Source organism: Thunnus maccoyii, chromosome 19, assembly GCF_910596095.1.
Source record: "Thunnus maccoyii chromosome 19, fThuMac1.1, whole genome shotgun sequence".
Lineage (NCBI taxonomy): Eukaryota > Metazoa > Chordata > Actinopteri > Scombriformes > Scombridae > Thunnus > Thunnus maccoyii.
In genome coordinates this window covers 16,726,882-16,744,064 of record NC_056551.1, presented here as the reverse complement: position 1 = coordinate 16,744,064, position 17,183 = coordinate 16,726,882, and the positions used below count along the sequence as shown (strand labels likewise).

The 17,183-nt window shown below is 39.6% G+C and overlaps 1 protein-coding gene across 1 annotated transcript in view; it reads left to right on the top strand.

Moving 5' to 3' along the window:
- The window catches only part of LOC121885546 (astrotactin-2-like), a 287,798-nt gene that overhangs the window by 175,989 nt on the left and 94,626 nt on the right, over positions 1 to 17,183 (top strand). Inside the window, exon 11 of the mRNA XM_042395105.1 lies at positions 4,537 to 4,687. Coding sequence (XP_042251039.1) covers positions 4,537 to 4,687 — 151 coding nt within the window. The remainder of the gene's footprint in view (positions 1 to 4,536; positions 4,688 to 17,183) is intronic.

Genomic DNA, 17,183 nt, shown 5'->3' with positions numbered 1-17,183 from the left:
TCAACATGAGATTCAAAAGAGTTTTTTTTCACACCAAGTCACAAAGTCATCCACCACTGGCCCATGATCCTGTATCTCCCCTTCAAGAAGGCTAAGAATAACAGAATCATCAGCAAACTTTAAGATGTGTCTGGTCTTATAGTTGCTGCAACACTCATAGTGTCTAAGTGTTATGAGTAGTGGAGTACGTGAACCCAAATGCAGAAGACGGTAGGCAGAGCAAGACTGAAGAATAACTTCTTTATTTTAGCTCAAGTGCAAGCAAAGAAAGACTGAAAACCAACTGAATTAATGACACAACGAGGAACAGATAGCAAGACACAAGGGCAGGTTGGGAGCTGATTGGCTGGGGAAGTGACAGGGAGCAGGGCACAGCTAACAAGACTGAATTTAGGGCAGGTATGGAGGGAAGAGCAGGCTGGGAAAAACAAGAAAAAACACAAAAGGCAATAGCTGCTCTTGGCTGAGGACAAATCAAAAACAGAACTTCATTTATGAGCCAAATAAAAGTCCACAATATAACCATGCATAATCTTCTTCATATATAAACCGTCATTCACCAAAATCTCCTGGAATTACACAAATAAGTGCACATATCACACTGAATAAACACAGCAAATGAACATCACATTGCCAACCTAGGAACCTTTACCAAAAAGACTAGAAACATAAATTGCTGTTGACAAACAAGAACCATTAAATCTGTCAAGTGTAGTGGTCTGTATATTAAGGCTGCAGGTAACATAAATTGGACTGAAAGACAACTGTTGCTCTGAGTTCCAGTTTATTTTGCACTTAGTTCCAATGAGTCAATGTAGAAAGCATCATTTTCTCAAGTGGTCCTTAAATATAATCTGCAGCCTCTCTCATCTGTCCTTCTTCCCACTAAGTCCAGTTTTAAACAGGCAGAAAAGTCTGAGGGCATCTGGTGGAAGGACAGAGAGCCAGATCGGGACAGAACCATAACAGTACCCCACCTCAACAGAGGGATTCCAGACGTCCCAACCATTCAAGGGCAAGTCAAGGACCGAAGGCTGGTATCGCTCTGGAGGATGACCAAATGTGCAGGGCCACTCTGGAGGTAGGCGACAAAGCCAGAGGCCAGGAAGGGTAGCCAGCATCAGAAGATTTGGCAGCAGGTCGGGGCAAGGTGCAGGAGAGGCAGACTGCTGGAGAGCAGAGCAGGAGGCAGGCAGCTGGAGATCTGGTTTGGTGTTGGTGAAGATGACAGACTGATGATCTGGGAGGTCTGGCTGTGGGTTGGTGGAGACCAATGACTGCTGAAGGTCTGGGAGGAGGAGGTCAGCAGAGATGGTTGACTGCTGAAGATCTGGGAGGAGGTTGGTGGAGACCGCCAACTGCTGAAGGTCTGGGAGGTGAGCCAGAGGAGCCAGGGAATCAGGAGGCTGCTGAAGCACAGCCACAGGAGACTGCTGCAACTTGGAGATTGGAGATTGTTGCAGCTCAGAAACAGGGGATTGCTGCAGCCCAGCAGGAAAAGGAGATTTCTGCAGGTCAGCAGGGACAGGAGGCCCAGGACTGCTGCAGCATGGGCTCAGACAGCTGGTAGCCTGGCTGCTGGGGCTGGTGCTTGGGAAGCTGGAAACCAGGGGCTGAGTCTTTATGGTGCTGGGCAGTGGAGATTAGAAGTGGGCCCGTATACAAATACGTTATTCAGCAAAGCACAAATAGTGTTTTTCTAATATTTATTTCATACAAATATTTTAAAAACTGTTTTTGGGATTTAAAAAAATAATTAAAAAATAAAATATGCTCTTCTCTACACATAACATGCTGTACTGTCTCTGTGTTATGGGTGTATAAATAAGTAGAGGTCTGTCTGCACATTTGTGATGCAATTGGTTTTAGCTCAGTAGTCAGCGCAGTCGTCTATGATCTGGGAAACTCGAGTTCAAGATCCAGTGTGGGGACCTCCTTCGTAAGATTATTGTTATTCATAATATATATATATTATTGTTTATTCATAAACACTTATTTTAACACTATAATATCCTATAATTAAAAGTGTAATAAAAACAAACTGGATTTTTACACCCATTTCCACTTTTATTTGAATACAAATATAAATAATTTTCCTGCCTCAACAATTATAGATACAAATACAAATAATGGGCTCTCTGCACATCCCTAGTGGAGACTCTGTGGCGCTGGGGAGTGGAGACTCTGAAGGCAGGACCATAGGGGATCCAGGCAAGGAGCATGGTAGATCAGGTGCAGGACATACAGGCATGGTACCAGCCAGAGCTGAAACGGGATCAGCAGCGTAAGTGTTCACGATCTCTTTCATATTAGGCAGTAGTTCCAGCAGCCATGGCTTGGATGAACAAGTGCCAGAGAAAAAGCCGCATTCTTCTGATTAATGCTGGAGGTTTCATGGTACTAGGCAGCAAAATCACTCCAAAGCATACGAAAGTTCTTTTACCTCCTTCAGCATGTCTGCTAGGTCCATGGCTGGCCAGTTTGTCCAGTCGATAGTGTCCGTGGGGACTGGGGCTGGACTTGGAGCCAGCACTGGGGGGGCCCACGGGCCAAGACTGGAAATCGACAAGAGCCAGCTGGACATGCTCTGGATGGTGGTCACAGAGGCAAATACGGCCCAGGGAAATGCAGGGCGGCTCACCAACAGACTTGAACGCTCATCTGGCAAATCAAGGTCCTCCCAGTGCCAGATGGGTTCCCAGGAGAGGGTTTGTCTCCACTAGGTCCATGACTGCTTCGATCGTTCTGTTATGACTAGTGGAGCAGGTGGATCCAAATGCAGGAGACCGTAGGCTGAGCAAGACTGAAGAATAACTTCATTTTGGCTCAAGTGCAGGCAAAGAAAAACTGAGCTAAACAATGCAGCGCACACAGAGCAGACTGAACAAAGGATCCAACAAGACTGAACTGAAAACCTTAAAACTTAAATACAAACTCAAATAATGAAACAACAAGGAACAGGTGGCAAGACACAAGGGCAAGCTGGGAAGCTGAATTCAGGGCAGGTGTGGAGGGAAGTGTAGGCTGGGGAAAACAAGAAAAAACACAAAAGGCAATAGCTGCTCTGGGCTGAAGACAAATAAAAAAAAAACAGAACTTCATTCATGAGCCAAATAAAAGTCCACAATATAACCATGCACAATCCTCTTCATATCATCATTGTCATTCACTAAACTGTCCTGGAATTACAAAAATATAACTCACATAAATACACATCACACTGAGCAAACACAGCAAATAAAGTTGAGCATTAACTGCCACCCTGGGAACCTTTACCAAAAAGAGTAGTGGTCTACATATTAAGGCTGCATGTAACATAAATTGGGCTGAAAGACAACTGTTTCTCTGAGTTCCAGTTCGTTTTTGCACTTAGTTCCAATGAGAGTCAATGTAAAAAACAACATTTTCTCAAGTGGTCCTTAAATATAATCTGCAACCTCTCTTATCTGTCCTTCTTCCCGCTCAGTCCAGTCTTAAACAGGCAGAAAAGCCTGAGGGCATCTGGTGGAGGGACATAGGGCCAGACTGGGACAGAAACATAACAATAAGATGTAAAGAATGGGAGAGCGACAGCAACCTTGAGGTGAACCGGTGGATGAATCGAGCCTGTTGGAGAGAGCACCATTAACTCTCACACGCTGTGATCAGTTAAAAAGTCCATAATCCAACCAATCAGGTTAGGATTGAGTTTAAAATGACAGATGAGCCTCTCTGCAAACAGGATGGAAGTTAATGGATGGTAAACACTGATTCCCTCGACTCTCTGTCAACACACCGTGACAAACATGTCCAATTAATGCCAGTGCACCAATTAGTCCCAGACATGACCTACGATGAACCAGCATGAATCCCTGCATGCATCACTCCGGTGAAACTTTTGAAACAGCTGTTTTGAAAATGCTGTAGCCTGCTACAGCTCAACACAAGCCTCAAGAATACATCAATTTAAACTGCTATTTGAAGGTTTATTAATATTTGCCTCCAGTCACAAAATAAAGTTAAGGCTTACAGAGAAAAAACCTTGGCTGACACACAAATACAACTTTGTTCTGAAATCTCAAAAAATTAGAAATTTAGACACATCATGTCAAAACATTGTTGATGTATTCAGTAACATCTCTGTTATTAATATTCACACTCAGAATTTATATTTTAATTATATAAGAGGCATTAAACTGACTTTCATTCCCTTTTAGAGAAAAAGAAAACAGAAATACCTGAATACCTGACTTGCAAACATTACAAGTAGTCATTAATTGCAGGTGGGGGTACGAAAGCCACCAAAACACCACGATTTCTTCACATTATGTGTATGCATGAATAGTTTCTTAATTGCACTAGAACCTACAAGGTTATGAGAGGCTGCATTCCAGGTGGTGAGAGATTATGTTTAACTGCTCAAGCATTAATTTTCACCTGTCATTACTTGCAGTGATATGGCCTTATTTACACTTTTAAAACATTATGCAAAGACATGTGTATAATGTGTTTTTTTGTGTGTTGTTTTTTTTTAACATGTTTTTTTTTCTATTTCAGGGAAGAGGCCATGATGTCTACTTACTTTGAGACAGTAGAGGACCTACTGGCATCTTTTGGGCCCGTCCGTGACTGCTCCAAAGATAATGGTGGCTGCAAGAAGAACTTCAAGTGCGTGTCTGACCGACAGTTAGACTCGTCTGGCTGCATGGTAAGTGCAAACAGATGCCATATGCTGGTTTTGTATCTAGATGACACTCTGTCATGAACAAGTTACTGTAGATGAGGTAAATGTACAGTATTATTTATGGTTACAGCCACAGTTGATCCAAGACTAAATTAAAGTACAAAGTACACTTTGCCAGCAATAGACCGACTGATAAAAGGCCTGCTGTCAGCTGAATTGATGCTGAGCTGTAACTAACTAGCTAGGAGAACTCAGAAGATTTTGACAACCAATTTCAGTGGGACAGCAGAATAGTGCCACACTAGTGATGCTGGATTCAAGCTTTTAGTCTGGCTAGACACAAACAACAGATATGCTGTCTGTGCATGATAGAATTCAAGCTTGTCACACTCCATGTATTTTTACCCTTCCCGTTGCATCTAAAATCCCCCATAAATTTGGGGCACATTGGGAGATACTGGAATCAGATTAAGGAGACCCATGAGTGGCACATAATAGCCAATCAGCTTTGTAACTGAATGCACAGAGTGTATAAATTTTAGTTTAAAGATCAAACACAGTGTCTGTGTTTGATAGACAGTGGCTGGAAGGCTGAGCCCTGGCAGGGAAACCAGAGATTAAGAAAACAAACTTGTGCTGTAGCTTACAAGTCATGGGCAGACAATGTTTTGTCATCTAACTGGACCAAAGAGATATTTGCAGATGCATTTACATGCTGTTTAATGCACTGCAGCTGAGCAGCTAATTAGCTATCTAGCCTGCAAACTGCTGTTAGCAGTGAACTTTTCTCTAGTGAATGTTTGTGTGGTGGCTCGTTCTAAAAGCTAAGGTGCAAGACTGGGCATGTTCATATTTGTAAGTTAGATAAAAAGGAGACTTTAGCAGGAAAGCTAATGTGGGTTGTTGTTCAAAGTCTGTGGTTCTTGTGTTGTGTAGCAGGTTGTTGTCTGGCTGTTAGTGTAGAAAGGTGACATTATTGCTTTATGCAAATATGGTTTAAAATTAAACAATTTCATTGGCTGTATGAAAAAGTACTCTATCTACACAGATGGAGAATTAACAGTTCTCAGACAGATTAACTGTTTGGTGTTTGGTTGTTTTTCTCAAAGGAAAACATGGGACATATGACTTTCAGAGCAGATATGTATGCTTTAGCAGACAACCAACAATTGCGATAGCGTTTTAATTTAAGTATTGAAGTGATGCATGATACAGCATATATACTAAAATTCGTCTACATAATCACCTCTTTTTAATGTTCCTTTCCCAAAATAATGCCACTCATTAAATTTGCATGCCATCTGGTATTTCAAACTTGGCTTTTGTGATATTTCCAAGCAATCCATAATATTTTATGTGCTGTTTACAGCAGTAATTAGAATGCTTTAGTGTTATGCTCTAGTGTACGTATGTACACTGTGTGTATGTTCCTGTGTGTGGGACTATGGTTAGAGGCAGCTATGACTCACACTGCTTTAGTATATGCCCCTTCATTATACATAAACTTAACCTTTCATTATACTTTCTGCTCCTTACCAATTTGTAATTTAGGGAAAACACAGAAATTGCCTTTTGAAAAAGATTAATGACATAAGGTGTATCACTGTAATGAATGTGGTGGGGAATCGCACTGCTGCTACTCACAATATAATATGGATCAATAGGAACTGGTCCAGAGACAACAACAGTAGAGGTAATGCTACAAATACCATTTGTAATGTACATATTTTATCTTTTTTTTATACTTATGTCTAGAACATGAATACTCTGAATGTTCTATTAAAATGTGTACAATGAAATGTACTTTGATACATTTATTCATTAACAATATACGTGTAGCTGTCTTCAAATGTCCCCCTCTTTTATTCAAAAAGCCTAGTTTAATTTTAGTTGAAACATTGTAAATTGCGGTGCAAAAGAGGTTTTCTTCTGGCACATTTACAAGTACAGGGTGACTGGAAACTTCTGATGCCAGGCTTTTGACAGCATGGGGCGGGCCTGGGTTGTAAAGCAATTAAATTGATGACCCATCTCAAATGCTGGAGGATGGTTTGGTGAGTCATTAAGAGCTTGGACGAAGCTATAAATCAGCTGTGTGTCGACCAAAGATAAACACTAATACAATTTCCTTTTTTCCCTTTCTACTTCCTCATCTTTTAACAGAAATAAAGATACAATTGCTTCTACTCTAACAAAAACGTCTTTTGACAATAATCGTGACAAACTCAGTGGAACTTGTCACATACTTTCGTTACACTATTATCCTTCGGTTCTATTGTCTGGCACTGATCACAAATGATGAATAACACAGCTTTATTTGTGACACTGTCGCTAAGCAATAATTTAATAATATATTTTAATAATAATGACAGCATCAACACTAAATGAGCATGGTAAACAGTAACCAGGATATCAAGAGTAACTTGGTTAAGCCAGCAAGCATGCATCCATGAGCATGCTACCTGCATGCTACAGCTAAGTGGTGCAATGCCAAAACGTTCCAGGTGAAACACAAGCCCTAGAATTATTGTTCCTCATGTTGGAGTAAGTGGATTACAAGAAATGCAATAACAAAAATTTAACAGAGCAAACAGAAGCAAATAAGAAAACAAGGAGGCTTCATACTAAAATATGAGAAAGAAATAAAGGCCCCTCGCTAATATACGCCTGCTTCTGATAAAGGCCTGGTACCCTCTGCAGTTGAGGTAAATAAAGGCTCTGGCCACTATTTGAGGAAATACAGTGCATACATAATGCTTGTAATATTTTCTGCAAGACATTGTTTAATCACTTTTCGTGTATACAGAAACAGATCAAGTTATCCTGCACATGCCCTCTGCAACTCATCCCCCACGATTTACCTCCCACTGTGTTACCATGACGACTATTCCATATTAATAAACGTGAGTCATATTCCCCATCATTCATCTGAACCAAATAAATTTCCACCCTTGACATATTTAGTAGCTGTTTTTTAATGATCCAGGTAGGTTTTTGCCTACATACAGTATACTGGTAATTGTCTTTTGCCCCAAACATGTTGACAGTATTGTTGACATGTTCATCATATTGTTACATATAATATTATAACACTTTATAGTAACCCAAGGTCTCTGCATTTGTTTAGTGTTCTTCTGCTATGCCACCTGAGCACCCGTGACATGGATAATTTATTAAAAATATGCATGAACACCGATAGGTGCACTGTGTCACTCTTCCCTGCACAATCAAATGTGGCTTATAACCAGTGCAAGTAATGTATGCATCTCAGGCCTTTTTCTGTATGTTTTGTGACACTTTCCTTACTGCAAAGCCTTAGTGAATTCTCCCAAAAGAGTAACATACATAACATTATTTAACTTTCTTACCAATTCTGTAAATATCTCATTTAAATGTATAATACATGTATAATATAAATATAAATGTATTCATGAATGTAAGAATATTTGACTTGCTGATATTCAGTGTGTGCTACCACATATTTTTTATGTAACCACGTAAAACTGTTAAAACTAATTTAACATATTTCATTGTGTGTTTGCATTTATTAAACTGTTCAAAAATGTTTCCCATGTTTCACAAGGGGATTTGTGGTATTACTGTAAACACAATTTCAGTCACATAAGCTTATCTACATTCTTTGCATAGGGTAAAATAGCTGATATCTGTAAAATAATTTACAGTGACATCCATAACAGTGGGCTCAACCATGGCTCATTTGCATCGTGTTAGTAGCATTTGCATCCTATACAGGGCTGGAGACTAAAATTGAACAGGCAGTTTCTCATACTAAACCTGTGCCACTAAGATGAATCCTAATTAGACCAAGAGGTGGAAAGTAGTGGACAGTGGTGAGAGTGTGTAGAAAATATGAATGAGTGCATGCTAATAAGCCTTTGGGTTGTTTGTCAAACTCTATCCCACGTCAAACCCCTGGATATCATAGCATATCTTATTAACAGTTTCCACACTCATGCAAACACACACTTTTTGTCCTATGGCTAACCATCAGCATGCAGACAGAGTTATATCAAAGAACTGTCATGCTTTGTCCAGTCTGGGGAAGAATTAGCACATTCAATAAAGATAGAGAAGTAGAAAAACCATGAGAGAGTGACTACATACTAATATCTTCTGTCTTATTCAAGCCTCTTTTTCCTCTGGAGAAGCAGCTTGGAAATATTTCACTTCAACTCACACTTTTAGAGAGTATAAATGTGGTACAAAAAATTACTCTAAAATGATTCAGAACAGTCTCACGCCACTGCGTGTGGCTGATTACTGTGCAGACAAAAGAACGACAAGGCCCTCTAGTCTTCAAAGATTATCTCAGAGGATCACAGACATAGTGGTATTATTTTCTTTCTGATGCATTTGGGTTGGTGTTATTTTAACCACCCTTGTCAGAGTGGGGGCTAACACAGAGCCGCGACATGCCACACAGAGGGCTTAAAATCCATTATCAGAGTCAGTCCTTCAAGGCTGTCTGCTGCTCTTAAGACAGTTGAAAAGCATTTGGAATGAATTAACTTCCAGTCAGAGTCAGTGCTGAAGTTCTGGAGGCATTGCTTATTCTGCTTTTTGCCTGTGTTGCTTTTCTGCTGCTGCTGAGCCAGGAAGGATGACAGGTGGTTTATTCTTTTGCTTGCTAACCTCAAATTATAATAACAGCTGTTGTTAGCGAAGTTTAGCGATTTTAGACAGGTAATGTTTTTGTGCCGGTGCTTTCTTTTTTCATCACTTGGCTCATCAAACACCAGTTGGTTATATTACACAATGTGCTGTGTAAAACTGAATATTGTTATGCTGTTTATAATACAGCTTGCACCGTTTCCATGATCACAGTCATTTTTTTCCCACTGTGTGAAATGGATAGAAATTTTTTGGTGTGGAGGTTTTGATTATAGTTGTCTCATTTTTCAAATCTATTTTTCCTTGCTCAAGGAGACAAAACTTGCTCTGAATTTAGTTACCATGGTAATTATACTGCAATACATCTTTCAGCCATGAATCTCTTTATCAAAAAGATTCTTGAATCTAATTGTAGAATTTAAACTTGTGTATCAACCTTTCATTTGGAAGAACAAAGACAAGAAATATGAAGTTTCACAGTGCACTGTCTGCCATGTCGAATGTAAATTGTAGATGCAAAATTTCAGAGGTCTTTTTAATTATGTTGCAACAGGACCACCCTGTTAGCAGAGAGGTGTAGGGAAATTTATTGGACAGATGTGAGTACTGTGTGGACAGCAACAATCTAGCCTTTACCCAGTGGTGTGGAATGAATGGTCAAATTCTGATGGATTACTGATGCACTCAGTGAACTCTCCTGGTGCTGCTTGATGAAGTTCAAATGTCAGTAAACATGACTGTTCCTGGTAGCTTGCCATTTTTAAGGTTAACTTTTTGACAACTGCAGCATATTCTGGTTTGTGTGCTTTAAGAAAATGGCAGGATGTTTTTTTTTTCTCTTTATGGCACATTGTTGTATCCAGCTACAGTATCTGTCTTCCTAAAGGAAGTACTCAGAGGCTGAGCAGATGGTATGATATCACTGGCATATCTTTCATCAGTTGATGTCCCTTTTGGGACATCTCTGATAGAGTTGGGTTGGCAAAGATGCTTTTTTAACTTCAAGCACCATCCGAAACTTTAATTTTGGCCTGTCAAACTCTAGTAGTTTTTAACAGTTTAGAGAAGACACATAGTGTTGTCTCCAATTTCATTTTAAGGCGCTTGTATACTGTCCCAGTGTGCAAGAGTTTATTACAATGTGTGGCACACTCCAAAAGTCAGGAATTAAATGATGAGTTGTCCGTGTGGAGCCAGATTTCCACTTGGTTGCCTCTGGTTTGCATAAAGAGTCAGCAGGGAGGAAAATGGCAACTCCACCCAAACAAAAGTTTTGTGCAAACCCTCATTCCCTAATCCCTCTGCCCACCATCTCCTGCGTGTCCCCACAGTCCTATGTTCCTGACAACTGAGCATCATGACTCCCCCTGCTCCGCTGCACTGAACAGCTCAGTTTACCTCATTACTATTGAATTTCAATGCATTATGGTTTAAAGAAAATGCCTTGTAACAATTCTTTCATCCTTTTACTCTGACACTGTTGGTTAAATGCCGGATCAAGTGTGTCATTCAGTGTGCCGTGGAGATCCACATAACACTGTTGCAGCCAAAGGTGGGAATTAAGATCTGTGTACAATTCAGACAGGCTTTAAGAGGGAAACATTCACAAATATTTGCACCATAACAGTAAAACTAAAACATAATATTGTATAGATATTAAATTTAATCTAATTCTGTGCACAGTTGCTGATAAAGGCTTTCTAAGGAAAACACTATAGGAGCAACATCAGTGAACAACTGATGCAGTACTTTAGTTTTACATCATAATTGCATCATAATCTGCCACTCTCTAACCCATAGTTGGTCCAATATTTTATATATTAGTTGACAAGAACCATTTTTGAATTAGAATCAGTTTCAGTCAATTCAGGCTGCCTCAATTCCAAACCTAAGCAAACATTAAATTGACTGAGAAAGAGTATTAAATCACGCAGGCTTTATTCCCAACTAGCAGGTAAGATGCGCTGAGAAAGATTAGTATTTCAATTTCCTTTCCCTTCTAATAATTCAATAAACTCTGGTTGACTAGTTTGAATATAAAATACAGGTAATATCTGCTGTGTCTATGTGGCAAGATTGAGATGTCAAGAAGAGCACAAAATGATTATATATTGCTGTTATTTTTTAAATAATCTTCAGTAATATCTGAAAATAGCTGCACTCATATACTGGTCCCTATCATTATCTCTGTATATCTTTGTCTTAGAAGCATATTTCAGAAAATCCGTAGATGGCATAGATTTTATGAATTAAGGAACAATTCAAATGATCCAACCAAAATCAAACACTTTCAAAAACACGTTAACATATTAATTTTAACAATACTAAAAATAAATGCGTGTCCAGTAACAGTGTTTATATTTTTCTCTATTTGCTTTCCTGACATAAACAAACATAACTCATCTTTAACAGATGATGTCTGTGTTGTCTTCATCATCAAAAGCAGTAGACAGCAGCAGCTCATAAATGCCTTTGGCGATAAAGCTGAGCTGCGTAGTCTGGTGGAGTCGCAGTACAAAGCTATCCTTCACTCTCACCAGTCATCTGTTGTGGTGGATGAAAAATATACACAATATGGTCTTTAAATACAGCCTCCAAAGTGTAGAATGGACTCAATCTGATTATCTGAGTTCATACATGCAGATTTTCACTGTGATGTGAAGATGAGTGCTCAAGATTAAATCATCCTGTTAGAATGACGCCTGTGTGAGATAGAACAAGGAATTGTGTTTTCGTGTATATTCATCTAAACATGCTGTATGCTTGCATATATAAGCCATTCACACAAAAAATAAGAGGATCAAAATTTTAAAAAGACAAGCTAAATCTATTTCAAATCGCAAAGTCTATTTTTGTCTTTGGGCAACACCATTCCCAGTAGCTAAGAGACAAGTGTGTGTTTTCACACTGAAAATTAAATATGAAGCTTGAGTTCACATGAATATGGGCAACATACAGCTGGGTTGAGACTTCCTGTTTCTCACTTAGGGACTGTGTTGCACCCTCGCAAGTTTTTTTGCTCTTGCAGCAATAAAACTGTTGTGCTTAATATAACCCATTTGAGCAGCAGTGGAGCTAAAGGGCATGCATCTCTGTCACCTCTAAACCAGATTAGACTGTCAAATATGCTTTTAGAGTATTTGATTCCCCCCCCCCCCCTGCCTGTCAGAGTGATTTAGAGCCACGCTGTTTCAAAGACTTTTTGAAATGTGTGTTGTTTTATGAAATACTCAGCACACATCTTTCCTATATTGTTTCCTTGTTATCCGTATTTTTTAATTACTGAAAAGATTTTCTCGAGTCTTTACAGCATTTCCCTAGCTGTATTCTGTTGTTAACTCCAGATGTTGCAGTGGGAGAATTATGTAAATCCTTGATCACTCACACTTCATCTCATCTCGTCTTTCTCTGAAATGTGTGATGGCCACTAAGTACAATCATCTAGCATCTTAATTTTGACAAGATCATTAAGAGACAGGGTTCTCAATAGATCATGCTCTGTTCCTGATTAAAGCTGAGGGGGCTAATGGGTAATTAGCAAAATGAATAGCATTCATTCAGAATGTGCGAACTTTAATTTGCAGGGGTGATCTATGTGTAGTGTAATGTGGAGGGAGATACAGTATATGTGTAATTATATTTCATGCATACTCTTTCTCTTACTTTTTTCATTTTTTTCTTTGATTTCTTCAAACCTGCTTATGTTGTACTTTTAATCCCAATACTCCGGAATGAAATATCATCACTCTGGTACTTAATGGTGTCATAAAATTCTCATTTGTAATTTCCCCCCAGATCATACGTATATAGACCCTTGGTGTTTTATGTTCCTTTCAAATATAGATATACAGGTGTAAAAGAGGGAAAAGATAATATGTGAACATCCAATCCATCAAATTTTATCTAATAATTCAAGATATTAATCATTTTCAACTGAACTTTCAAATTTGTAAGCACAAAAACACACAAACACACGTCTGTCTAATGTGTCCCTTTTTAAACTACTTTTCAGAGTTTAATATTGTTGGGCCTCAAACCACGAGGTCACACAGAGAAGGCCTACATGTAACCTATGAGACTTGACCACGAGGTACTTTTTCCTTTGTTTCCCCCGAGACAAAGGAATAGTGCCAAAGTGCTGCTTATAGACAATGGGAGTCCATTGCAAACTCCACTTCCAAGGATGCTTTGCGATTTTCACACCTCAGCAGGGAACAGTCAACATACAGTCTCTCATTGGCGGAGACGCTCCTGCACAGCGGAGCATCCTGATGATGCAGCCATGACATCACCGCCCCTTTAAAAACTGAGCACACCCTGAAACACACGCCTTTCCCATGTCACTGAGCTAGGGGTAACTTCTGTTCCTCTGTGAGTCAGCTTGACTAAAGGGGGTACCCCACGCACGTGTTTTTCCCCCCACGGAAAGACTCCCCTCGCCGGATGAGACGAGACTTCACCTGTGTTCACCCGAACACAATCCCTGGATCCGAGAGAGACCGCTGCTGTAACCAGCGTCCTCAAATTCCCTCGAGAAGGAAGAAACGAAGTTTCCTCAGGAAGACATGGAACTTCTCTGCCCCGCTCTTCTTCACCGAGTCACCTCTGCTGTTCTCTAAGCCACGCCACTGAGAGCCAGCTGCCGTGATTTTCGCCGACCGTGCGAGAACGGCCACCATCTGCATCCAAGCCAAGGACGGAAAGACGGACTACATACACACCCTGCTCGCTTCCTGAAGTGACCAAGTAAGAGGCATAAGTCTGGGCAGAGGCAGTGTTAGTTGTGTGTTCTTTTCAGCATCAGTGCTGTTGTTTAGCATTTAGCTTTTTAGCTTTATTGCTATTGTTTCTCGTTGTGTGAGTTGACGGACCACCGAGTAAATTTTTCCTGCTTACTCTTAGGAGTATTTTAAGTTTGCTGCCTGTTTAGTTGTGTTCACCATGCTAGACTGTTTTGTGTTTGTCCCGCTCGGGCCTACTGCTGTATTTGTGCCACCATGAGTGAGAAAGTAAGTTGCTTTGTCGATCAGAAACCAGACAACGTGTATCACAGACTGCCGTCCGTACGCATGCTGTCTGTGGACAAAGGAGCCGCTTCTCTTCCCCTCATGATGGCTTTTCCTCCTTCTTCTCCCTCTCTTGCGACTAACACACACACACACGCACACAGATACACGCACCGACATCTCTTTGCACATCTGATGGTCAGATAACGTCGGACATAGCTTTGCTTTGCCTTTCCTTATCCGCCATCAGACACGTGTGTTTTTCACGGAATTGGGTGAGTGCAAGACGCCGACCACCAGGCAGCGCCATCTTGCTTTTGTCTAACCAAGACACCGACGTACTTCCGCCATTTGGGTCTCGCATGATGTGACTTCCTCCCATAGTCACGTCCGCGTTGCAGACCGATGACGTCATCATGTCAGGCCAAGTCGCCATCTTGGCACAGACACCCACTCACACACACACACACACACACACACACACACACACACACACACACCTACTCACACACATGCATTCCCCTGCATGTGCTCAACCCTGTATATAGCTGTTTGTGTTTTGTTTGGTAGAATTAGATTTTAGAATAGTTGTTTATTGAATGAAGCATTTGTTAACTTTGTTAATTTTGCTAAGTTTAATAAACACTGTTATATCTTTAAAGAGAAGTTCTTTTGTCATTATTGTGTGTAACGTATTGTGAATAGTGGCTGATTGAAGGAGTCAGAGCTCGAATTCACCCTTCTTTGTTCACCCTTGAATGTTGATATCTCTCAGATATTAACATCCTAGGTGAACTCCCATTTATGAGACTACCTTGTTTGGTTATTGGTCCTGGTTTCCGGATGGTGCCCCGTATTTGTTAATACATATTAATAATTCTATTAATTTTATAATTAAATAATTATCACTGATAATTGTCAATTATTGTTAATAACCAACCATGCTCCCCACAGATCCAACAGTTGGTGCCAGAATTATTGATTGTTAACAATATCTTATTTTCATAATTCATAATTATCTATGATAATTGTGAATTATTGCTAATAACCAAACGCACTACTGCCCGTCCCAACAATATATGTAACATTAAGTATTTACACAGTGGCCAGAATTTTTTTTCTTTTTAAAATTCTTTTTTATGTGATGCATTTTCAATTACTGATCAGCTGTCAAGCTGGTAATTAAAGTAACATCATCTCAGTCAATAAAGTTGTATCTGTGTTTCATTAACAAGTGCAGTCGATCTCTTGGCCTGTTCTCGTTGTGCTGCTATAACAGAATCACTAAAGAAGAACTGACTGAAATTCATTTATCTGAAATGCAAATCCTCCCCCTTCCTAGCCCTCATGTCTTTGGAGAGTTGTCCGAGCAGAAAGAGCAAGTAGTTAGTGGGCTGCGCTAATGGCTAACCTTAAGTCCTTTCATTCAGCCGCAGTGTGCTGCATGACAATCGTGAATTACAGACAGTTATTCCCATGGCCCTGCCTCAGTGTGATGAATGGCTCCAATCTTGCTCTGGTAAGGAAGTTAGCATTACATTCATGAGATACAGTAAATGGATCTGAGACCAGAGAGCTTTTTCATTGAAAGTTTCACATATAGGACTTTGTTCAGAACACACATGTGAACAATACATAAAGTTTAACATGCATTTATCCTGCTTTAGTTTTTGGCAATGGTTTTCCTACGATATCCAACATGCCATCGCTTAATCTGTTTTGTAAAATTTGAACATTTCCAGAGCAAAGAGAAATTTGATGTAACATTATTTCAGTTTTTGTACCCTTTGTGTGAAAATTGCATTCATTCAATTTTGTGAGATAGCGATCTTAATTTGATAACATGAATATCCTAAAGACTTAGGATAACATTAAACAGTCTCATGACCTGTCACCCCTCCTTTGACTAAATTGACTATAACAGAGTTAGTATATATCTATTTCCATAATTGGTGTGGCAATTGTTAGTGTATAGAGGGAGAAAGTAGATGGAGAAATCCTTGAAATAAGAATTTAATGCAGAGATATCTGTAAATTAAAGCCTGAGGTGAGTGTGAGGGTCTTCCAAATGTCAAAGCACTTTTAGTAATCTTAAGGTGGTATCTTAAGCGTATCTACATATTCTGTCTCCATTTTTTCCCCCTTGTCTGTATTAAAATCTTGTGCTTGATAATTTTCACAAAAGCTTCGATAACTGGAGAATGGCTGCTGCTTTGAGGGCATTCAACTCTTTTAAGGTTTCACATTTAACAGTGGTGTGCTTTCTGAACAGTTTGATATTTTATTGCTGGTGAAATGCTCCAAAAAGCGGAGGAGAACATAAGAAAGCTGCTCTACTCTGGTTTTAAGAATCCAGCAACAGATCTTATCGGATCCAGAGCTCTTCCTACAACTTATCTTGCAGAAAGGTTTGTCACAATATTTACAGTAAAACATTACCAAACAGTGAATTCTTCCCCTAAACTCCTGTAACTTTAATAGTGTTAAATGAAGCAGCAAACTGTTTATTAGAACTAAAAAGAACTATTTATCTTGTCCTGGACGAGATATGGTAATACAATTATGTTTCATGCTTTTCTAAACATCTCTAATATTAATTTCAAGCGTGGCTCAATCTTGTCTTTGCATGGCATTTTGGCTCTTTTATTTCTGACTTGATTATCTTCCTAATTTCCCTGCCCTGCATTACATAACCTTTATTAAAACCTACCAAATGATGCCTTTAATTAAACCTAAGGTTCATTACCAAGAAGAATCTTAACTTGATTACTACAGATCACAGGGACCTTGCAGACCAATATTGACATACAAGATTCATTACTTTGGTTCTATTGTTAAAAGAGGATCCCTGTCCATTCTGTATTATCAAAACAATGCTGAAG